This window comes from Ambystoma mexicanum, chromosome 11, assembly GCF_040938575.1.
Source record: "Ambystoma mexicanum isolate Mex_15411 chromosome 11, UKY_AmexF1_1, whole genome shotgun sequence".
In the NCBI taxonomy this organism is placed as follows: domain Eukaryota; kingdom Metazoa; phylum Chordata; class Amphibia; order Caudata; family Ambystomatidae; genus Ambystoma; species Ambystoma mexicanum.
Genome location: NC_090934.1, coordinates 887,853,274 through 887,877,535, shown reverse-complemented (window position 1 = coordinate 887,877,535; position 24,262 = coordinate 887,853,274). Strand labels below are relative to the sequence as shown.

Below are 24,262 nucleotides of genomic sequence, written 5' to 3'. Positions count from 1 at the left end.
TCTTGGAGGAAGTGGCCGTATATGGAACAATGGGAGAAAACCTGGAGAGAGAAATGCCATGGCAAAACTGGAGAAGCTTTGGAGGAATGTGCCCAAACTGGCAAAAGCCTAGCAACTTCAGGAAGCATGCTACAAACTAATTTACAGATGGCACTACACCCCGTCTAGGCTCAAAATGATATTCCCGGATTCCTCACAAGAGTGCAGGATGGCATGAGGAGGGACAGGCTCCTGGTCCCACATTTGGTGGGACTGCCCCAGTGTTGAGCCATTCTGGAGGGAGGTTCAGGAAGCTCAGACCCAGGTTTTTGGGGGGTGTCAGCAATTTCGCCAAAGGAAGTGCTGTTGGGTTTGGAGGGGGAACCCGGGTAGTACGGCAACACCACAATGGAAAGCCTGTATTGTCCTCACACTGGCAGCAATGTTACTAATAGCACATTATTGGAAGGGGGGGATGTCCCAAACTTCCAGGACTGGATCCATAAGGTGTGGGACTTTGTCGCTCTTGAATGGGTATCGTTTGCAAATGATTGGCGAGAAGTCCTAACTTTTCTCAAGGAACACTATAGAGTGCAATGGTGCCTGCAGCGTTTAAAACTCCTGGTCTTGATGTGAGCTGCCCCAGATGGAGAGGCTAGGTTCTGACCACACAATGGTTGTTTTTTCTCATCGTGTAGGGGGGACTTTACAGTGGCAAGGGGGGTTTGTTGTTGGGAGCCTGATACAAATGTAGCTATGTATTGTTTGCTTGTGCACTGCTCCTGGAAATCGAAAAACAGAAATGTAAAAACATGAAAAAAAAGAATGTGTTATTTCACCAGTGCCTCATTACGAGTCTGGCATTATCCCAGCAGTAATTGCACTGGGATACCGCCAGCAGAAATAGTGTTACCACTACTCAGTCCAACGTTGTTAGGGCCAGATCATGAGTAGCGGTTGAGTGGTTAAGTCCCTGGGGGTTTCATTGCGCTATTAGCACTCACGCTAATATCGCCCAAAACAAGCAGAAAGCAGGATTTTTGCCCCCCAGCAAAAAACTGGAGATGGTAAAACGCCACACTTTCCGCCCAACTCATAATGGTGCCAGCCCTCAAATGCAGTGTTAATAGCATTACCGCCGCATTCGAGGGCTACCGCCCAACTCGTGATGAGGCCCCAACTTCACAATAGTTCTTTTCATCTTTGGTAAACCGGTGGAGTCTTTCCATTTACTCTTGCAAACTGAACTGTACTGGATACAACTAATACATCATTATAAGACCTACTTCACGTTTTGCATTTAAGTAGATGTCAATGAAAAAACTGTTTTGGCGTGTCCTGATTGTTGATGAATGCACTTAAAATGCATGTCACTCTCTTTTGGAATCTTGCACAAAATTGTTCTTCTCAATGAGGTGTATAGAAAGACTCCGGGTGTGTTCTCTGTAATTTCTGTCGTAGTTTGGCATTTATTCACCATTTATTCACCAACGCAAAGTAAATGCAGTGAGTGGCTGTTACTCTCGATTAATGAAAATGAAAACTACCAGGACATCTTTGAGGACAGGCTCACTTTTTTACTTTGTAACTGCTGCACAATGCATGCCTTTCTTTGCAGTTGTTTTACCCGATGTATTCTAAGAGCAGAATAATCTCGTGCCATTTACATTAAATCTCTAGTAATAACCTAAATGGAAATATAAATAACTAGCGCCCATTCGCATCAAACTTCAGGGGCCAGATTACAGAAGCTTTGCACCGGTGCAAAGTTTGCACAGTATTAGCACTAGGGCAAAGTTTGCCCTATTTCCAAAAACACTTGCAAATATTAGAAAACCATTGCACCATGACAGGTGCATTTTGGCATGTTATAAGCAATAGGGCAACCATTGCCCTATTGCTGAAAAGATGCATTTTCACCGTATGTTTGCACCAGGGCAAAGTGTGCCCTAGTGCTAATACGGAATGGTAGTAGCACTAGGCCAAACTTTGCCCCGGTGCAAAAATGTATCTTTTTTGCACTTGCACAATGTTTGCCTTGGTGCTTATACCATGCCCGACTGCACTTTTCATTGTGCAATGGTTTTCTAATATTTACAGGTGTTTTCAGAAACGGGGCACATTTTGCCCTAGTGCTAATACTGTGCAAACTTTGCACTTGCACCGGTGCAAACCATCTGTAAATCTGAAGTTTGATGCGAATGGGCGCTAATTATTTATATTTCCATTTAGACTATTACGAGAGATTTAATGCATCAGTGCAAAGTTTCTGTAATCTGGCCCCTGGGCTGCCACGCTCACGTTTCTGATTCACATTCCTTGCAAATGTTGTCTTCTTCAAATGGTTTTCACGTACATATGATTTGGATGCTACGGTTATTTCATCTGATGTCTGTCAAATGTGCAATATGATACAGTGTTGTTGCTGATTTACCATCTGAATTATAATTAGTCCTTGACTGTGAATACATTATTTCTGTTCTTAGATCAAGATTTGATTCTCTTATCGCCTCCATTATTGTAGGTTGCTATCCTAGCTGTCCCTCCAATAAGCCCTTTCTTGAAGACTATGGCATGAAGTGTGTCGATAAATGTGGTTGTTATGACGGCCAAGGAAGGTACTATGAGCCAGGGGAGAAGGTGAAATCCTGCAGAGAATGTGAGACCTGGTAAGATTGGAATGAACGACTTCAGATACTGCGAATGGTTTTCATGTATATACATTAGCTATGTCAAGAGTGAATTGGCATGCATTCGACATAATGTTTCTTTCATCAAACTTAAGTTTGCTATTGTGATCAGATGAATGTCTTTCTTACTGGTGCATGAGAACAGTGCCTCAGTCTCTCTCGCACACCTTTTCATATTGCTATACACCGACCCTTCTCTAGAAATTGAGCACCTTTCTCAATTTCTTCACTATGGCAATTACCTGGACTTTTTCAGTGAAGGGGGTTGTATATAGTCGCAAATGGAATTAAAACACCAGAGTCAGTGAATGCTTCTTTCTTATGTTATTTTTATGGTGCCTCTGTCTGTGACATTTTGGCAGAAGAAACTAGAAAACCCACAACTCAATATAGTATAGTATAGTTTAGTATGGTACAGTATAGTAAACCCACCTCCAATGTCTGCATTCAAATAATGCAGATAAGTGCTTAGACATTTTTAAATTGAACCTTAAACTCTAGGTCACTCTATAAAAGAAACACACAGAGGCTGTTCTTCACGATAGAACATTTATAACTAGATATGGCAGGGCCTACATATTTAAATCACCATTGCAAACAATGAGGCCAGATGACTTTTTTTTAAAGTCACCTTGATAACCACTTTCATAAAGTGGCTTGAGTACCAATGTGGGTGAACAGTACATAGACTCAAAGTTTGATGTCATACATTTTATATTTTTAGGTAATGACAAAAGAAAAGAATGTAATTAGTTGGTGAAATTCTGAGCGTTTAGCCAAGCCGTAATCAATTCACTTTATCCTTCAGACTGCTCATAGAGGTCCTCAGCATCAGGAATGGTGGTTCACTTCTGTACATGGTTTTGTTCCTGGGTACCAGGTCTGACATGCATGGTAGCAAAAGGGTGACCAGAGACCTGTGTATTGGCAGACAGTGTTGACTAGCATCAATTGCATCATCTGAGTCAATTGACAACACAGCAGATGATGATGGGACAGTAAGCAGGACACATGATGAACTTAGTAGTACACCCATGTGTGCAGAAGCCACTACACCAGTTGGACAGTCAGTGGGCCTGAAACAGGGGGATGACTGTGCCCCACACAGACTGCAACACCCTAAACATGTGTGTGATGCAGGACTGAGCCAGAGTGGGCATGGGATGGTTGAAGAAATGCCGTGAAATGTAGCTCATCCTGGACAGGTACTACAATGATCATCCAGTCAAGGACACATAGGGGCATGCATGGAATACACATGAAGCATGAATGGGCACTCATGTCCCTGCGGAGCATCTGCCATCTGCACAGTCCAAGTGAGACACCCTGCATGAATGGCAGAGGATGTACCCCACTGCATGTGTCTGGCAGGTTGCCTGGTGGAAGTTAGCATGTACACAGGAGGCTTGAACAGGCCATTGCAGTATGCCAAAATGAATCACACCAGTGCAATGTTGAAATTGGGGTGCAGAGGGGTGGAGGGGCAAGGGGGCATGCCTACGTGGAGTACCTGCATGCAGGCAGAGGACACATGCACGTCAGTCATGTAATGGCATAGTCCCAGTGCGGAGAGGAAAGACACCCCTGGCTACATGTAGAAGGGCCATTGAGCTGGAACATGGACCGGAGGGGCATCTGGGTGACTAGCATGTGAGTAGGGTGCAAGTGTGGTGATGAGGACAGTCCCCGTCTGCTCTGCATGTCCACCATCCTGCACAGCATGCACGCATCAGTGAAGCATTGCATGACTAGCACATGGGAACCATGTACACATAGCATGTAGTGGCAGTCAAGCATAACACATCACACAGGCAAACCACACATGGGCTGGACATACACGCAACAACACTCACTGGACGGGGCATCAAAGTCCTGCATCTCTCCCACTCCTTCGACCGATTCTGCCGGTATGAATTCCACAACGAGTGACTCGTGCGGAGTGAGGTCATCCTCCTCAGGTGGTGACCCACTGCCAGTCACCAGAGTCATGCTGTAATTAGAGGCACGCTTGAGGTCATCCCAATTCCAGTGGGTATTCCGATGGGCAGCCATAGTTTGACAATTCGGCCCCACTAGCATGTCATGGCTGTGTTCCTGCACGTAGTCCACAAGGGAGTCCAGTTCCTGCGCACAGAAAGGCTTCGTCCTTGACGTGCAGGAGGCCGTGGCTGTGTCTGGGGTCCCAGACTGTGTTCCTCCTCTTGGGGGGTGGTGCGGACCCTGGCTGGCGAATGCCGCCCTGATCAGTATGGCCAGTGGCACCAGTGGATTGAACCAAGGGAGTGGCAGGTGGAAGGACAACCGAAGGCCTGACTTGCATCAGTGGCTGCTGGGTGCCCTAGAATGGACCCTGCAAAGCAACATCCGCTTTGCCAGGGTCATTGACCGCGACTGTCCTGGTTGGTAGACTCACAACCGGGGTGTTGTTGGCTGCATCTGCCCCTGCACTTGCCAAAACCCGGCTGCTCGGGGCTGCAGATGACATTACTGCCCCAGGGACACCTGCCTTGGTCAGGGCAGCCCTGCATGCACCTATGGTGTTCCTCCTGATTTGCTGGAAATCTTCCATAGACTCTTCTAGTGCCAACGCAGCCTGCGCTGGCAGACCCTGAACCTGGGTGGTGGTGTCCACAGCTGCACCACTACCCTTGGGCCCGTGGCAGTCGATGAAACGGACTGCTGGGTCACATGGGTGCCAGTGCCAGATGCATGAACTGCATCTCCCGGAGCCGCAGGGGGTGGTGGCATGACTGCACCAACATGTGGCACAACATCGTCCCGAGCTGCCGCACCCCTGTCTCTTCCCCCACTGCAGCCAGCCTGGACACCCTGGAGTCCCCCTACTCCCTGGTCACCCCGGCCACGTCCCTGACCACGTCCACCACGAGGAGTAGGCCCAGCTGAGACGGCCCTCACCTTTCGTGGCCTCCCAACCATGGCACAGATGGAGTAGTGCCGGCACAGATGGAGTAGTGCCAATGGGAGGTGTAATGTCCTGGGCAATTGGGGTGAGGGTGGTGGGATGCAAGATGTTATAAGCACCCCTGCACCTGCAAGGCTGTATGTGACCCCGGTGATGAAGTGATGGGTCACGCAACGCTCAGGCACCCCAAAACTGCAGTAAAACCGTGCATGCAACCCCCGGTAGCCCACGTGTGTGGAATTAACCTCCCGCAGTACGCGGTAGCACCCAGGGACACGAAAAACATATATGCGTGGGACACGCAGGCTACTATGACCTCGAAAATGGGTATGCGATACACAGGGGCACCCGCAGTGGGAAAAATAGCGCGCGCGACTCTCCGTCAAACTAGCGTGATAATGAACAACACGCGTAGCCAATATCCCCGCCAAAAGAAGAGATATGTCCTTGATCCGCTGTGAAGTTGTGATGGTGGCAAAACAACACGAAGTAGCAACACACACGTCGGTCTCCACGAAAGGCACGTACAGCGAACTGCTGGCCCCACTCACCTTTAACCCGTGCTGAGGGAAATGCCCGTGCGGGTCAAGTCACTTATGCGCTTAGGCCCTTTCCTCGGATTACACGCATTAACACGCGGGCGTGCTGTTTTTTCACGTGCTGAATCACTATGCACCAGTCACGAGGGAAACGCCCGTGCACGTAACGTCACAGATGCGCTTAGACGCTAAGGGCCTTTCCTCGAATTACAAGCTGACGTGCCAATTCACTTCGTATCAAGCTGGCCATGCGACAACACACGGACGACCACGCTCCTGCCCAAAATGCCATTTTCCTGCCCCCAGTGCCCCGAGCACGCTCCCACCTGCCATCTGCTGCTGCCTGCCTGCTGCCCACATGCCCTGCTATTTGGTGCCTGCACCTCAGTCATCTGCAGGGGTCCAGTTGCTGTGTCCACCCCTGCTGGAACAGAAGACTCCCGACTGGTATACCATCACTCCACAGCCCAGCCCCAGGACTCAGTTGCCCACCCACACCTGCCTCGGGGTCGCCATGTCGGGGCAAACACCATCTGAGACCACTGGCGACTCCCAGCCAGAGAAGCAGAGGGCTACCAGCTTCAGCTATAAGGAAGTCAGTATCCTGGTGGAGCAAGTTCTGGGGCATTATGATGCCCTCTTCACACCATTGCGTGCCTACAAGGAAGGATGGGAGAGGATCTGGGAGGACGTTGTGGTTGCCATCAACGCGGAGGGGGTGGCAACTCACAACATCAAACACGTCCGGAAGTGCTGGGAGGACTTCAGGTCCAGGACCCTCAGCAAGGCCCGGCGCCATTTGAAGGCAGAGGATGCAGAGGGGTGCCGGGTCAGCCTGACCAACATCCAGAAGGGGGTCCTGGAACGCATTAGCCCACTGCTCCACGTCCAGATCCTTCAGAGGCAGACCCGTCTGGAGTTGAGCAGTAAGTGGCCATGCATTGCTGTGTGAAACAGGGCTTGTTGCAGTGTGCTGGTAGTCCGCTACTTGCCTGTATGTGTGACATAGGCCATGTATGGATGTGTGTGTGCAGGGACATCATGGTGCTGCATGTGAGACCAGTCATACGTGAACCACATGGATGGTGCATGTGTTCCAATGCAACATGGGGAGCAGCATGCGGAATGCACACATGAATGCATGCCTGTCTCTGTTCTTGGACATGGATGGGGTGTGAGAGATGGGTGCTGCTGTCATGGACATGGATTGTGTACATGTCTGTGTGTCTAAGGAGCGTGTGTGTGACTTTTAAATGCCATGGATGCATGGCACATCTCCGTGATGATGTGTTGATTCACTGATGCAGTCTAGTCATCCTTGTATCCACTGTGTCTGTGGTGTACGAGGCCAGATGCATGCCCCTCCGGTAATGTGTGTGCATGGGATCAGTATGACCCATGATGCATGTGAGTTTGAAGACAACATTTATGTCAATAGAAGCCCTTGTACATGGATGCTAATGTTGATTGCATGTGAAGTGCCTGTTTCTGCATGTGTGTTGCCTGCATTGACCCATGTGTTGTGGAGGGACAGGATGGAAGTGACGTTTGACAGTGCCACTCATGTGCTATTGCTTCCTGTCTAGGGGACTATTGTACAGTACCCTGGTGCTTGTGTTCTATGTCTCCCTCTACACAACGTCGAGTGAAGAAGAGGGCGGAGACGGCGCTGTGGAGCAAAGCGGCAGGGATGCCTCCACCAGCTGGCGACGCAAGGCCCAGCCATCCTCCCAACAATTACCATCATCCGGGAGCGAGGGGACTGGTGCCGCGTCTGCCACTACGGCTGCAGCGGAAGGGCCGGGTGAGCCCCCACAGGGGCTTGCGATGGCAGAAGACGGTTCAGAACCATCCTGGTTGGTGGTCTACACAGAGGAGGAGGAGGCCGCTACTGAGCCGCACATGGGGCCTGGTGGGGGTGGTACCACTGGTGCAAGTGGTGCAGTCCAGGGCAGGAGGCAGCACAGGTCGCCGCGGAGGAGCCTGTGCATGTCACTGTCCCTGACCCTGTGACTGCACCACTATGCACCAGCAGGGATGCCCCGTCCCAGGCCCGCCCACAGGTAGGGGGGAGGCCCACGTCATCTGGCACTCCACTACCTACGGACAAGGAGACCCATAACCGTATGGGGTCCGTCCTGATTGGTGTCGCGTTGCGCACGCGTGTCATTCGTGATGGCGTGCGTGCTTCCTGGGGCGACCACGCACGCCATCACAAAGAGCTGCGTGCCAATGTGGCACAGTTGGGAGGGGCCATGGTTGAGGGTTCCTACATGTGTCAGGCACTCTGGCGGCCCTCTCCTCCTCTGTGGAGGCTATGCGCCAGTCATTCTCCCTGCCGTCTTCCGGCCCAGAATCCACCAGGGCCCCCTGTGGACCTGGACCGACCAACACAGCCAGCTTGGTGGAGATCACATCCCTGCCACAGTCAGGAGCCAGAGGTCCAGTAGGGGTGGACAACCCACCAACTGGAGACCAGCGGATGGAGGATGTGCCGGCATCATCGAGCAGGGCATATGGACAGCAGCAGCAGGCTCAATGTGGGAGCGATGATGGCTCGGGGCCATCAATATCAGTGGGGCAGGCATCGGCCAGAGGGCAGGAGGACCCTGGAATGGGAGTGTCTTCCGTGTGGCAGCGGTTGGGCTAGCGGATAGATGCGGAGCGGCGGCGGGCGGAAGAGGCACGGCTCACCATGGTCAGGGCAGAGTTCTCCATGCGCAGGGCGTTGAGGCGGGATGAGTGCCTCGAGGCAACTCGCAGGGAGTTGGAACAGGCCATTACTGCATCCCTGCGAGACCTCGGGGCCAGGGAAGAGGCCCGCCTCCGGGACATCGACATGGAGTTCGATGATGCCCTGGCCCGGGACATGACAGAGTGAGCCGTAGGACTTGCCCGCCGCCATTGTATACAGTTAGTTAGTGTTAGGTTTCCTTTCTGTTTTTATTTATTTTGGGGCGCTTGGACAATGCCCCACCTTTTTGTATATAGTTGTTCATTAGGTAGTGTTTTTTGTAGGTTTCCTTTCAATGGTTGGGCTCATGGACCCTGGATTTGTACTCTGTATATAGTTCAACACTGGATTTCACTTCTTTTTTTTTTTTCATGGATCAATGGTTTTGTCTTGTTTTTTCACTTTGGATTTGTTTTGACGGACAGACACTTTGGACCCATGTGCTTTTGGATTTTTCTTCATTATTTCCATTATTGTGTTTCATTTCATTCCCTTGCTTTTGTGGTTAATACATTTTTATTTCAGACTTCAATGTGTGGTATTCTCTCTTTGGTTTAATGAATGTCACAATGTGTGTTTTCTCGATCACATGCACCCATTGTGTGTGTGTGACGGAAATTTGTTGATGTGCATACTTGCCATTTGGGATGTATCATGTGATGGGGATTTCAATGTGGGGTGGATGTAATACCTGGTTGTGTGTTTGGACTGGGGTGGCGTGGGGTGTGATTTGGATGGCCTTGAGGCCCATGATTGTGGATCGTCATGACGTGTTGGGGGGGGGACATGAGTCGGGGCCTGCTGGCAGGTGCCTGTCACTGCCTTACATGAGTCGGGGCTTGCTGGCAGGTGCCTGTCACTGCTGGGTGGGTGGGTGGGTGGATGGGTGGGGGGACATCAGTCGGGGCCTGCTGGCAGGTGCCTGTCACTGCTGGGTGGGTGAGTGGGTGGGGGAACATGAGCGGGGCCTGCTGGCAGGTGCCCGTCACTGCTGGGTGGGTGAGTGGGTGGGGGGACATGAGTTGGGGCCTGCTGGCAGGTTCCTGTCACTGCTGGGTGGGTGAGTGGTTGGGGGAACATGAGTCGGGGCCTGCTGGCAGGTGCCTGTCACTGCTGGGTGGGTGGGGGGACATGAGTCGGGGCCTGCTGGCAGGTGCCTGTCACTGCTGGGTGGGTGGGGGTGCAGGGGGACATGTGTCAGTGCTCACTTGTGCATGGTGACATGTGGGCTGGCTGGGGGGCATGGCCAGGGTGGATGGGCTGCCTGCGGGGCATGGCCACGGATGCAGGGTAGTCCCCTGTGTTGTGGGCTGCCTGCAGGGCCTGGGGAGGGAAGAGAGGGCACACCTGGGAGGACACACACTGCCAATTCGCGTTGGGGCACCCCAGGAATACACGTACCCCTCCCGCAGCAGCGAAAACATGTGTAAAACTTCCCACGTACTGCTCAGAATACACTTACCCCACTCGCACAAGGCCTATCGCGTGTAAAACGTACCACGCACCCCCAGAATACACATACCCCTCCCGCGGCAGCGGAAACACGTGTAATACTCCCCGCGCACCACTCAGAATACACGTACCCCGCTCGCACTAGGTCTATCACGTGTAAAATATCCCGCGCACCCCCAGAATACACGTACCCCTCCTGCGGCAGTGAAAACGCGTGTGAAACTCCCTGCGCAACCCTCAGAATACACGTACCCCGCTCACACAAGGCCTATCGTGTGTAAAACGTACCGCGCACCCCCAGAATACACGTACCCCTCCCACGGAAGCGGAAACGCATGTGAAACTCCCCACGCACCCCTCAAAATACACATACCCTGCTCGCACAAGGACTAACGTGTGTAAAATGTACTGCGCACCCCCAGAATACACGTACCCCTCCCGTGGCAGCGGAAATGTGTGTAATACTACCCGCGCAACCCTCAGAATACACGTACCCCGCTCGCACTAAGCCTATCACGTGGAAAATGTCCTGCGCACCCCCAGAATACACATACCCCTCCCGCGGCAGCGAAAATGCATGTGAAACTTCCCACGCACCCCTCAGAATACACATACTGCGCTCGCACGAGGCCTATCGCATGTGAAACGTACCACGCACCCCCAAAATACACATACCCCTCCCGCGGCAGCGAAAACGCATGTAATACTACCCGTGCACCCCTCAGAATACACGTACCCCGCTCGCACTAGGCCTATCGCGTGTAAAATGTCCAGCGCATCCCCAGAATACACATACCCCTGCCGCGGCAGCGAAAATGCATGTAATACTACCCGTGCACCCCTCAGAATACACGTACCCCGCTCGCACTAGGCCTATCGCGTGTAAAATGTCCAGCGCATCCCCAGAATACACGTACCCCTCCCGCAGCAGCGGAAACGCATGTAATACTACCCGTGCACCCCTCAGAATACACGTACCCCGCTCGCACTAGGCCTATCGCGTGTAAAATGTCCAGCGCATCCCCAGAATACACATACCCCTGCCGCGGCAGCGAAAATGCATGTGAAACTCTCCGCGCACCCCTCAGAATACACGTACCCCGCTCGACAAGACCTATCCCGTGTAAAACGTACCGCACACCCCCAGAATCCACATACCCCTCCCGCGGCAGCAGAAACACATGTAATACTACCCGCGCACCCCTCAGTAAACACGTACCCCGCTCGCACGAGGCCTATCGTGTGTAAAACATACCGTGCTCCCCGAGAATACACATACCCCTCCTGCGACAGCGAAAACACATGTAAAACTCCCCTGCGCACCCCTCAGAATACACGTACCCCACTCGCACAAGGCCTATTGCATGTTATACTTCACGCGCACCTCCCAAATACACGCAGGCACCCCATCCACAGGGGGGTGATTTTTCTATGCTATTTACCTGCCGCAAGCGAGGTACGTGTATTCAGAGGGGTCCGCAGGGAATTTTACACGCGTTTTCATGGTTGGGGGTCTATATGCTGGTCCACTGGCCTTTGCGCTATGTACTGGATTTGTGCGCTGGTCATGGTGCACAAGGCGGAGTTGGGGGCATAACTGGATTTCAATAAATGTTGAAATCCATGAATATGCTGTGCGCTGAAATGGGTTTTGGCGCACGTGGCTGGCGCAGAGTGCCGCACGCGCACACTGTGCGCCAGCCGCGTGCGCCACTTGTGCGCCAAATTCTATGAATTACCCTGTTAATCGGGGACCACTCTAAGGAGAAGTACAGAAAAAAATGGAGAAATTAACCCTCTGGATACATGCAAAATAATAGTATAAAAATAATAATAAAATACTCCAATACTCCAATATTTCATACCTGTCTGGAGGGACAGTGAAATCCAACCTCTGTAGAGAAATGAAAATAAAGAATGCAATGAATAAAAAGATGACAGATTGAGATTGACTAAGAATGATAAGCCTGCGGGAAGGGCGCAGGTGTTTGCTCCCACTTCGGTTTGCCCATGGAGACTGCTGCCCACTCCCCGCGCCCCCACTTTAAAAGCAGCTGACATGACCGGCAGTGGTGATGCCCGCGGAAAGGGCCGCAGGTGTTTGCTCCTACTTCGTTTGGCCAGAGGAGGCAGCCTTGAGGACTGCTGCTGGCCACGCCCGACTTTAAAAGCAGCTGACAGGACCTACAGTGGTGAAGCCCGTGGGAAGGGTGCAATGTTTACTGTTTTGATTTCCTTTGGACATTTATAGAGCGCATATCCTAAGCAAAAAATGCACCTGGGCGCAGATGAAAAATGTTTCTTTATTTAGCAAGTGGTGAGAACACATACCCAAATAGAACCAGAGGCTCTAGCTCTCATTCAAACAAATAGGTTTCAGCAATTTTCGAAAACTGTTAGTCTCAGGCAAACACTGTGGGAGAGAGTTCCAAACAGGAGCAACAAAAACAGAAAACCATTTGTCTCCACAGGTGGAGGTTCGAGAGATGGAGATTATTAGTAGTCCCTGTCCATTTGATCGTAATGTACGAGTCGGGCAATACTCCCACTTCATTTGACCCTGGAGGCTGCCGTGAGGTCTGCTGCTGCCCACACCCCGACTTTAAAAGCAGCTGACTGGACCCACAGTTGTGAAGTCTGCAGGTGTTTGCTCCCACATCCTTTGGCCCGGGGAGGATGCTGTGAGGACTGCTGCTGGCCACGCCTCCTGACTTTAAAAGCAGCTGACCGGTTCAACAGTGGAGAATCCCACGGGAAGGGCGTGGGTATTTGGATCCCAGAGGGTGTTCGGTGCCAATGGGGGAGGAGGCAGCCCTCAAGTCTGTGGTGATAACGAGAGCAGGAAAAACAATATGGGAAGAGCCTGAAGTGTCTGAACAGGTGAGAGGTTGAGATTGAGTGGGGGATCATCTGCCTTCGCCCCACCACTCTACTACCACTCACCACCACTCTGTCAACACTTCCCTACTACCCCACTCCCACCACCCCCTGCTTATGGACAAAGAAAAACAAGAAAGCCAAGAAGCCGAACCCCCTCCTTCCCACCATGACCATGACAGACCATGCAGCGCCTAAAAGGAAAATGCTCATAATTAAACAGAAATTACCAATTGAAACCTCTTCCTCTGGCACTGACGCCGCTGATAAGATACACCCCCCATAGCCTGACAAGACTTACAAGAGAAGACCATACCCTAATCAAGGAAATAAATCAGTTCCTCAGTGTTAACCAGGAGGACTGGGCGGTCAAGCCGCCGAAGACAAGGACAAGGATAAGGCCAACCCATATATCAGCAATAGTAGAGTGCCTATTCCTACCCCTGAATGCAGTGTTATTGATAATACCACAGACAATGAAGCCGCTGGTATTGCAATGCCAGAGGGCCCGCCCCGTGCCTCAGGAGGAAGCTATCGCTCTGCAGGGTGGGTAGAGGGTGACAATGCAGCTATGCCACTATCCATACCCACTGAGGCTCTGATTTCTAACAAGATCCTGATGACCAATTTTGCCAATTCTAATATCGGCCCTAGTAGAGCAAGTGCGGGGAAAGATGACCCGACGCCTTGGATGGACTGCACAGCCCAGACCTTTGCGCCTAGTGCGTCATCAAAATGTTTACTGGTGGGGCTGGGGGGTTGCAACAAAGCAAAAGCACCGTTAGAGTCAGAGAAGACAATGAACCAACAAATGCACAGGGATCCAATTCAGATCCAACATTGTCCCCATCCCCAACTAATTCAATGCACACACAGAACACATGGACACTGTGGGTGCTATGGACAAACGGGGTGCTCATTATGACATTAGCCCCTCCCTTATAGCCTCAGATTCAAACAAGAAGGGCCTCGATAGGAGTACTGTCGGTGGACCTCACTCGTGCACAAGCCCCTGTGACTCATTTACTCCATTTGATTTCCCTACTGTGCACAACCCAGACCCAGAGACCAAGAGGGTACATGCATCTGGTGGTTGTAAATGAAGCATTGTGCTGTCTGAGTTAGCAAACTTGGAGAGGCTGCTCCTGGCCCTCATTGGAGCCTATGGAAGAGCGGGTATTATGGGAGGGGCGCCAATCAGATGGGAAGATGTTCCGGGGCCTCTCAAGCCACTGGAGAAGACAGACCATCATACCTTTAAGGTGCCCACAATCATAACTAGCTGCAGTACGGTTGGGGCAAGGCCATTCTCAGCAACCAGAGAGATCAATGACACAATTGCCTTGGGTGACAAGGGGCGCAAGGCCCTAATCCAAATAGGCCCGCTGCCCCCCAAGACAATCATTCCATGTGATTACTGCACAGCGGACAGACCATGCACTTAGCGGCAACCCCATGATTGATAAGTTAGCTGAAAGGGATGGCCATACATCATCAAACCCAGTACCTATTGGTGTTTGATCCAGGGCCCGTAGAGCACATCAAGGGCAGCGCACGAAAATCAGAGGAGTGAGAGAGGGTTGTGTAGGGTGGACAGTATTATTGCATAAGGTCCCCATACTGGCCCCTGACTGCCTAGAAACCAGAGAAGGACATTGGGCAATTTTATTTGACCGGGAACTTGCACTTCAGTGTGCCTCGAAGTGAAGTTAACCGAAGTACAGGTGTGTTGGGATGTGGGGCCATTGCGAGTGAACCTTTGCCACATAGAAGGATCTATATTTTATTGTTTGTTTTATTGCTGTTTGTATGAGGTAGGATGTACTTTTATGGCCTCACAGCTGAAATAAAGTTATTGACTGAATGACTTATTTCCGGACCAGCAAACTTATAAAGAGGGCAATCCTACCCCATCTGCTAAGCTGACATTCTTCCTAATGAGAACATTTGCAATGTAAGGGCTTAACATCAGGTCTTATTGTAATACAAATCACAAACCCCTGCTGTGTCAGAGATTTTTAAGGATGTGTTGTTGATGACAGTGAATCTAAGCCTCAAATGCATGGAATTGAACCAAGCTTTTCAATACGCTGCTTTAAAAAAAAAACTCACATAAGTGAGCTGAAACAGGATGCCTCTGATTACTAATTTCTCACCCTCATACTCTAAACTGGGAACCTCCATTTCCAAGAGATGGATTTTTCCAACAAAAACTCTCCCCTCATCTAGAGTTGGCAGCTGATTCAGATTTGTTAACTTAAAGTGACCTATATTTTGAAGATGCCCCAAAAAGCACATTCAGTGTTTTTGTGTGAAAGCATCACATGCATTGTAGGGAAAGATTTAGCCATTTCTTCCTGGTCACCTCCCTCATCCTTGTTTAACGAGGATAAACTTGCAGATTCAGATCTAATTAAATCGTTACTTACCTTCTTTCTCTTCTAAGGCACCTCTCCATACCTTTGGTATAGGAGTCAGCATCATCGACACCACTTCCTGTTTTTTTCTTTTGTAGGTACGGATACAAAAACAGACACAGCTGTGACACCTGGCTATGGTTCCGGGTTATACCCCAGCCCTCGGTGTAATGGAGAAATGTTAGAGAGGACCAATAACACAATTTCCCAAAGAGATGGGCAAATCTGTGTGGAGGGTACAGAGAAATGATAGTCCTCCATCATGTCCCCTATCCTACATACTGTATGGGCCACCATATGGGGACAAACCGGACCCTATTGCACCACAAAGAATTGCACTTCCCCTTTAAGGGTTAATTTTGGATGCACAGAGTTACTGCAACGAGAATGATCGGTCATTTTAACCCCTCTCTGCGGTGCCACACGTTAGTCCCTTTTTCTGCGTGGATGGGACCGGATACCAAGGACCGTGTCAGCTTATTTTTTTGCTGCGGACTTCATTGCAGCACGATAAACATGCTTATTTTTCTTATTTTCTCCTATTATTTCACATTACCCTTCCCCGGCCTTAGGTGCCCCACTCCTTTCGGCGCATGTCGGGCTCATCAGGATTCTCAAAGTGTGCATTGTGTGTGGGCTACTTCACAGTGTTGGATCCCCATGCACTCTTCCTTGAGTGTCTGGGGGGGTGGGGGGGTGCGATCATCAGCGGGACTCTTGCACGTCCTAAAACCGAGGTCATTAAAGAACAGATTGGTGCGCTGAAGAGAAATATTCTCCTTATCTCCTCCCGAACATATGAACAGATTCACACACAAGAAGGCAGACACGAGTAGTACATCTGTATTTGCTAAAGCACCCCAGCACTGAGACTCCTATCCTGGGAGCACTTTCTTTGACCAGCACCAGACACAAGGTCTCAAAGGCTTCCAGCGGCCTCACTGAGGAGTCTCGCAACTCTACCGGGTCAGGTACCGAGGAGGCTAGAGGCTTTATTGATGGACGGCAGTCCAAAGGGCTTTCTGGGTCAAGTGCAGAACATTGGCCTGAGGGGGATCCTTTATGCAGGACTACCTGCAATTTCCGGCCAGAGTAGATTGGTCGGGAGCAGAGGTACCAGCGTGCACGGCATATCCAGAATCCTCTAGTGCCATGAGATATTCAGACCCCTTAATGCGTCAACCTAGAGTCCTAGACAGATGATTTGGGTTACAGTGACCTCCACTTGGGCCCCTTCAGTGGCAGCAACTAGAACCACAGTGCAAAGCACTCCTGCTTGCAAGGATAGATTTGATAGTTTTGTCATCCTCATGACGTCTCCTCAAATGTCACACATATTGAAAAGACGAATTAAGGATATTCTCCCACAGGCACAATCATGTAATAGTGGCTCCTCCTCCAATGTTACTACCCCATCCACCGCTGCCACATCCGTCTCCTATAGCGATACCAGTAGGACAGGATGTGGGCGCACAACCTGTGACTAAGACAACAGACATTCCACCCCCTGTGGACATGACACAGGCGTCAAGTTCAGGGAGCCTAAGGGTCCAGGATTCAGGTGCTCATACACAGGTATCTACCCTTAAGGATGTTGATACTGATGAGGAAAAGGAAGAATCAAAGTTCCCCTTCTCAGCCAAAGCCTTTCATGAAAGGCTGGAGGGATTGGCAGAATTTCTGGGCATCCCAGCATTGCGGAGGGATCAGCCAAAATCAGGAGGTTTGGCAGAAGTGTTGACTCTTCAGACTGCATCTGCTTCGGGGATTCTGTTGCAGAATGATGTTGTATCAGTAGCAAAAAAGATTTAGTTGAAGTCCCATGCTTGCCTACCGGTTAACAAAAAGCTTGATGTCCGCTATAAACAAGCAGGTTTAAAGGGGATACAGCCTTCCTTGCACCCTTAACCACAGTCCCCAGTAGCAGCTGCTACTTCAGTCTACGTGAAATCAAAAACAAGCACCTCGACAGCTTCCACATCAGCGTCAGCAGCGTCCATTCTCGCCAGAGAATGAAACTGCTGGAATATTTTGGGAAGAAGGTCTACTCAAATGCAGCATTACACGTGTGTCAATCTAACGCAGATGCACTGTAAGCAAAAACAAGAAAGCACTACCCCTAAACGGTCTATTCACCCCTCAGCACCCCCTTACACCAGCCTCTAAAAACAAAAGCAATGAGATCACTGCCTGAGTCTACGAATCCCCTGCAAGGGGGCAGATTGACTCTCTTCAAAGAGCAATGGTGTCAAAGGTTCACAGACCTTCGGTCACTTTCTGTGGTTTCCAATGAGTTCCACCTATTCCATTTACCCGTCCAGCATCCTCCTCTCTCATCCAGATAGGTTCTACTTCACTGCTCATAGAAGTGGTGCCCTTGATCAAAAAAAAATAATAAAATAAAAAAAACTGTGAATATGGTACCTCCAGTGGACAAGGCCAAAGGTTTTTACTCAAGGATTGTTGCTATCCCCAAGAAAAACCAGACTGGACTGATGATGGTAGCAGACCTTTCATACCTCAACCTATCCTTACCCCTCGATAAATTCAAGATGGTGGTACCAGTTCATATTGCAGAGCTTCTCTATGCAGGGTTCTGACTGTGTGCTTTAGACCTGAAGGACGCACACCTATATCCTGATCTGGCAGCCCCACAAACAATTTCCCACATTTACAGTAATAGGGAAACACTACCAATAAAAAGTCCTGCCTTTTGGACTAAATGCAGCACTGAGAGTGTTTACATGAACTCGATTTCCAACATACTGAGAAAAGGAGGCCACCATGTCCATCCTTAGTTAGACGGCTGGCGTGTAAGAGCAAAATCCACACAGGAGGCTATACAGACACTGCATGCTTTAATGGACATTCTGTTCAGTCTGGGTTTTTATATCGACACAAAGAAATAAGAATTCACCCCTACTCAGAATCTCATCTTCATTGGGTTTCAGTGGGACACCATTCAAGCCAGAGTATTTCCAACACAGAACAGGCAGAGAAATAACCTTGCAGCGTTTACTCATTTTACGACCAGAACAATAACAACGGCGTGGTAGTTCCAACACCTACTGGGGTTGTTAGTGGCATGCATTCTCACGCTGCCTCTAGCGAGACTCAAAATCAGGAAGTTGCAGATGCACTTGCCCACATCTTGGAATCGAGAGACAGGCTCTCAGTCAAACAAGATAACAATTCCAGCGGAACTGCATGAATCTCTCCCATGGTGCAGTCTGGACACACGTCTCATGAGTAGTACTCCACTTCATCCAAGTCCTCATTTGGTAATGATGACTACGGACCCCTCAATGAAGGGCTGGGGGCCACAGTAGGGGCTCATTTCAACCATGGCCTCTGGTCACTGAAGGACAAGTCACATCACATATAGTATTTAGAGCTAAAAGCCATATTTCTAGCACTATAGTAATTTCATCCACTACTTCAGAATTCTGTGGTGTTAGTCCTAACAAACAGTAAGATGGCTATGTCAACAAGCAGGGGTGCACCAGATCGCCGAGCCTTTGCTTATTAGCAATTCAGGTTTGGGACTGGGCAATAATGTATGGGATTTGGCTTAGAGCAGCACATCTCCCTGGACAAAAAAACACAGAAGGGGATCAACTAAGCAGACTCAGATCAAATTCATATGAATGGGAGCTCTTTACAGAGAACATCCAGAAGTTATTTGAGCTTTGGGGCACACGGCAGGTAAACCGATTCTCAACAGCCAACAACTTCAAATGTCACAGCTATGCCTCTTGGGTAGTGGATGCATTCCAGGTAACCTGCTCTGGAATGAAAGGTTATGCATTTCCTCTGACTCCTCTAATAATGACCAAGTTCAGACACTTCGAAGACTGCACTCTGATATTGATAGCTCCTCTGTGGTCATCTAGACTGTGGTTCTCGGATATAGAGTGGAAAGCATTTCAAGGCCTGCTGAACCTGGACATATCCAAGAACATACTCACACAGCAAGGAGGTGCAGTTCTTCACCCAAATCCAGATGCAATGGCACCAGCAGCACAGCTCCTAAAAATCTTACATTGAGTCTCCTCAACCTATTAGAGGACAGCCTTGAGATAATCCAAAAAGATAGGAAGGATTCCACAAGTTCTCAGTATAAGAGTACACTGATTTCAACAGAAAAAGCATAGACCTGCTAAACAGTTGTTTGGATGATGTCCTTCTCTGCTGATTTAGCGCACTCTGGAGTACAAGTAGGTACATGTATAACCTGTCAAATGGCTATTGAAGCATAAAGAAATCCAGAGCAAATGACCTTTTCGTCAGCAAACCCAAAACTAAAAAAACATTTGGAGGGTTTAACAAGATTGTACCCACCTATCCAAAGGCCACATCCAGTTTGGAATCTCAATGTGGTTTTATCGGCTCTTACATATAAACCATTTGAGCCAATGGCATCAGTAGAAATCAAAATAATTGCCATTAAAACAGTATTGCGGGTGGAACTAACTTCCTCTAGGAGGATCTGTGAGATCCAAGCCCTTACTGCTTCAGAACATTACACTACCTTCTACAAGACATGGTTATGTTACAAACACACCTGTCATTTCTATCTAGTGTGGTATCAGACTTCAACATCAATCAGGAAATAATCCTTCCTACATTTTTTCCCAATCCACAATCACAGGCAGACAAGGTTTTGCAGTTTGGATGTCAGGAGAGCATTGAAGTTTTACTTAAAAAGGACAAAAGATTTCAGGGCATTTAAGGCCTAATTAGTAACCTGCTGTGGAACCGCTCCAGGTAGACAAGCATTGATGGCATCCATAGCTTGATGGATAGTCGTGTGCATTTCAAAAGCTTACAAAGTGCATGGCAAAGCTCGTCCATAGGGAATTCACGCTCATACTGTTAGGGAAAAGGCTGCAGCTGTACTTTTCAATGACTTGTACCGTGGGAGTTATCTGTAAAGCAGCCACCTGGGCTACACCATCAGCTTTCTGTTGGCACTACTTCCTAGATCCCGAGATGCAAGTTCTAAAGAGAAATGTCATGACCCCAGCGAGGCAAAGCAGGTTGCAGGACCAGGTTATAAGACCTTATAAGGGACCCCATGGGGGCATAAGGACATCACACATCTATTTAAGCTGGGCGGCCACGGTGCGAGACTGGCCATAATTCAAGCCCAGCTGGCTGTGTGTGTCAAGAAGACAAAACAAGCGCAACTGGCTCCATGCACTAGAAACATAAAACAAGCCCAACTGGCTCCATACACCAGAAGCATACAACAAGCACAACTGGCTCTGTTTTACAGAAATACAAAATAAAGCAAGATCCAAGTCTCGTGGGATATGCACATCAGACAGCCATTTTGGTTGGGCAGGGCTATTAAAACCTTGCCCAACCAACTTTGTGCACGTTCTCAGCATTCTTAGTAGCACGCTGCACCTGCCATTAGCACTTCCTGGAGCACCTTAATTCCTGAATTCAAGAACCAAAAGACAGAAGAACCCCACCACGCCAAGAACCAACAGACATCAAACAGGAGAAGAGCGCTTACCTAATATCACAGCTCCCAGTACCTACACTTCCCTGGGCAGCAATTTGATCCCTGCAAAGGAACAGACAGGATAAGTTGAACATTGAAAGGACAAGTTGAACAGTTGCCATAACGGACATGGATATACATTATTGAACATTAAAAGACATTTGGAATCACTTGAAAGCCTCAGAAGTGGGGGCAGAAGATGACCACAGCAGGCCTGGGCCATTAGCCCCAGTGAAAGAACTGGGTGAAGCAGCTTCAAGAACCCCACGCCTGGCACCATGGTAAGGCTCAGCCTATAGTGCTACAAAGGAGGTTCAGAGAGTGGAGAGTGTTCGGCTATGTACCAATAACACTGTTTCTCTCTCTCACATCCTAACACTGTGGTGTGAGGGGGAAAGCCGTCTTGAATTACAACCCTTGCTCCTGCTATCTCAACCATTTACGTGCAAACTTGAATGCCATACACGGTTGTGGTGTGAGTGGTGAGGGCAGGTGTCGGAGGATCCATTGGTGCCCCCACAACACCATGGCAGGTAAGCATTACAAGGATGTGACATTTGTACAAGCTGTTCTCAGGAACTTAGCCTAGATAGCTGTATAATTAAGTTCACTCAGTAATTTCAGCTCTGTTGGAATTGCACATATAGTATGGAGTATAGGGGACAAGACGTAGAATTAAGAAAAAGTTACTCACCATAGTGGCTACTGTACTCCTAGTCCATAGTTCCCTTTCCTCCATACGTACCACTCACCAGCCCTCCAAAAAGGGGTAGTAAGGGCTATCACCTTTGACACCCTTATAGGGGGAATGTGGTGTGGCGCTGAGGGGCTGGGTTAATGTGCACGATCACACCCGTAACCCAACTCTCTCGAAACCATATCCACCCACCCACACTACCCTCACTCAATCTACCAACGCCCACCCTACCCCCATTTCCTACCCCACCCCCAAACTCTAAACACCAACACACCGTACCATACTCTCTCAACCCCTACCCCCCTACCACCAATCTCTCTAACCCTACCCGCCCTACCCCAAACCCTCTCTGCCCTCACACACTCAACCCCATTCTCTCTACCCCTACTATCTCTACCCCCACCCACATACCCTAACCCCACTCTCTCTAATCCCACGCACACCCGATCTCTCAACATATCCTCCTCTCTCTACCCCCACCCACACTACCCCCATTCAATCTACCAGGCTTCTTCATGCCACATGTTGTTCCTGCTTATTGAACCACACTTTGTATGGGACCCAGTCACCCCAATCACCAACCGAACATCGGAACACGACTGGCAATGCTTGATGCTGCTGAGCCACAGGAATAAGAATTAGAGATATCTGAAGTGATCCTGTCACCTGGGCCTTTAAGACTTTCACCTCACCTTTTAAAAGACGCCTTCATTGAACTTGAACATTTGCTGCTGCAATTGTTATTATTGTGTGTATTTTTAGTTTAATTAACATTATGTATTTTAATGAAACCTTGCTTTATAGGACATTTCTTTAATTTTGGTACCACAATCCTATTGCTGTTTCGGATGCTTCTATGCTAGTTCATATCCCTTCAGAACAGTATAGCCTGTCTTCTGCCTGCACTACCCAGCAGGAGGAGGTATACCATTCCTGTTGTGCCTTGTTTCACCTTTATGATTGGGATCCATGTTGGCTTAGTAGTAGTAGTAAGGGGCTTTGTAGATGCTTTAGGCACCTCAAATACCGCTCTGCCATATAACGAGCCGGAGCAAATGCTGTCACCTGTAAAATCAGCGGCGGCAACACAAAGCGCAATCACAAGTCCACGTACAGCAGTATTAGCACCAAAAACAGGCACTAATACTGCTGAAAACATGGCACAATTACCACCAGCCTCCTGCTGACGGTAAATGAACACAGGTGCCCGAAATGAAGCCACAGGTGATGCCAGTCCATTCCAGAGGGCCACATAAGACAGACCTTTACGCCAAACACTGTTTCCAACACCATGCTGCCGCTAGTCACTGTGAGATGGGACAGGCAGCTGCTCATGCTATGGCTGGAAGTAGAGAGACAGGACAGCTAGGGCACAGGGGCAGCAGAGGGAGGAGGAGGGAGAGCCCAAGGAAGGCGTGCTCTGACCCCCAGGGTCAGACCCTCACCCTGGACCCTCACTAACAGCCAGCTAATCACCCTGTACAGCCTCAACTGGGAGACCAAAACGAAGCTGCTCACCACAGTACAGGACGACATAGGGAGCAGGATCAACACCCGGACCGCTGTGCCCCCACTGCTGAAGCTAGTGCCCGTCCTACATTCCCTTGGAACTGGCACCTTCCAGCACCCCATAGTCATGATGCACAACATGGCACAACCCACATTCTGTGCAGTGTTGGGCCAGGTGCTTGAAGCCCTCCTGCAGCAAGTACAACACCACATTTCACTGTCTTCCAACCCAGCCCAGGTCAATGCCATGAATGGATGAAGGCACAGTTTTATGCCATTGCCCAAATGCCACATGTGATAGCAGCCCTGGGCTGTACCCATGTTGCATCGGTGGCTCCCCAGGCCCATGAAGCAGTGTCCCGTAACCGCAAGCACTACCACTCCTTGAATGTGCAGGTGACCTGCACATCACCCACTTCTGTGCCCACTACCCTGGTTCCACCCAAGATTCCATGGTCCTATAGAACAGTAGACTGCCCGGATATATGGAGAGGCACAGAGGACAATAGACGTGTACAGTGGGTGAGTAGAATTGCATGCATGCATGTGCAGCGAAGCACCAGGACAAATGTGTGGGGGGATGCCAATGACTACACAAAGCATGGAATGACAAGCAACTGCAATAGACGAACCTGCCCGCCTCTGGCACCAGCGTCACAGTACAGCCCAGGGAGCATGCACATGTCCGACATACCTGGATGGTTAAGCTGATGCTCACATACAGTAGTAACGCCTAACACAAACATGACTACAGGTACCGCAATGCAACATGCACAATTCAAAGCAATGGTGATGTAGGGTGTCCTGACCCACGTTTAAGCTACCCTGCTACAACATTTGGTGCTGTGGGCTTAGGAAATTCAAGATGGCGGAAAACCCACATGTGCGCCGAAATCCAGGAAAGGTGCGCAGTTGTGCGCACACCAAAATGGT

General features: G+C 49.6%; 1 protein-coding gene across 1 annotated transcript in view; it reads left to right on the top strand.

Moving 5' to 3' along the window:
- LOC138505058 (mucin-2-like) overlaps nucleotides 1-24,262 on the top strand; it is an 894,965-nt gene that overhangs the window by 582,265 nt on the left and 288,438 nt on the right. Inside the window, exon 27 of the mRNA XM_069625383.1 lies at nucleotides 2,504-2,648. Within this exon, the coding sequence (XP_069481484.1) occupies nucleotides 2,504-2,648 (145 nt within the window). The remainder of the gene's footprint in view (nucleotides 1-2,503; nucleotides 2,649-24,262) is intronic.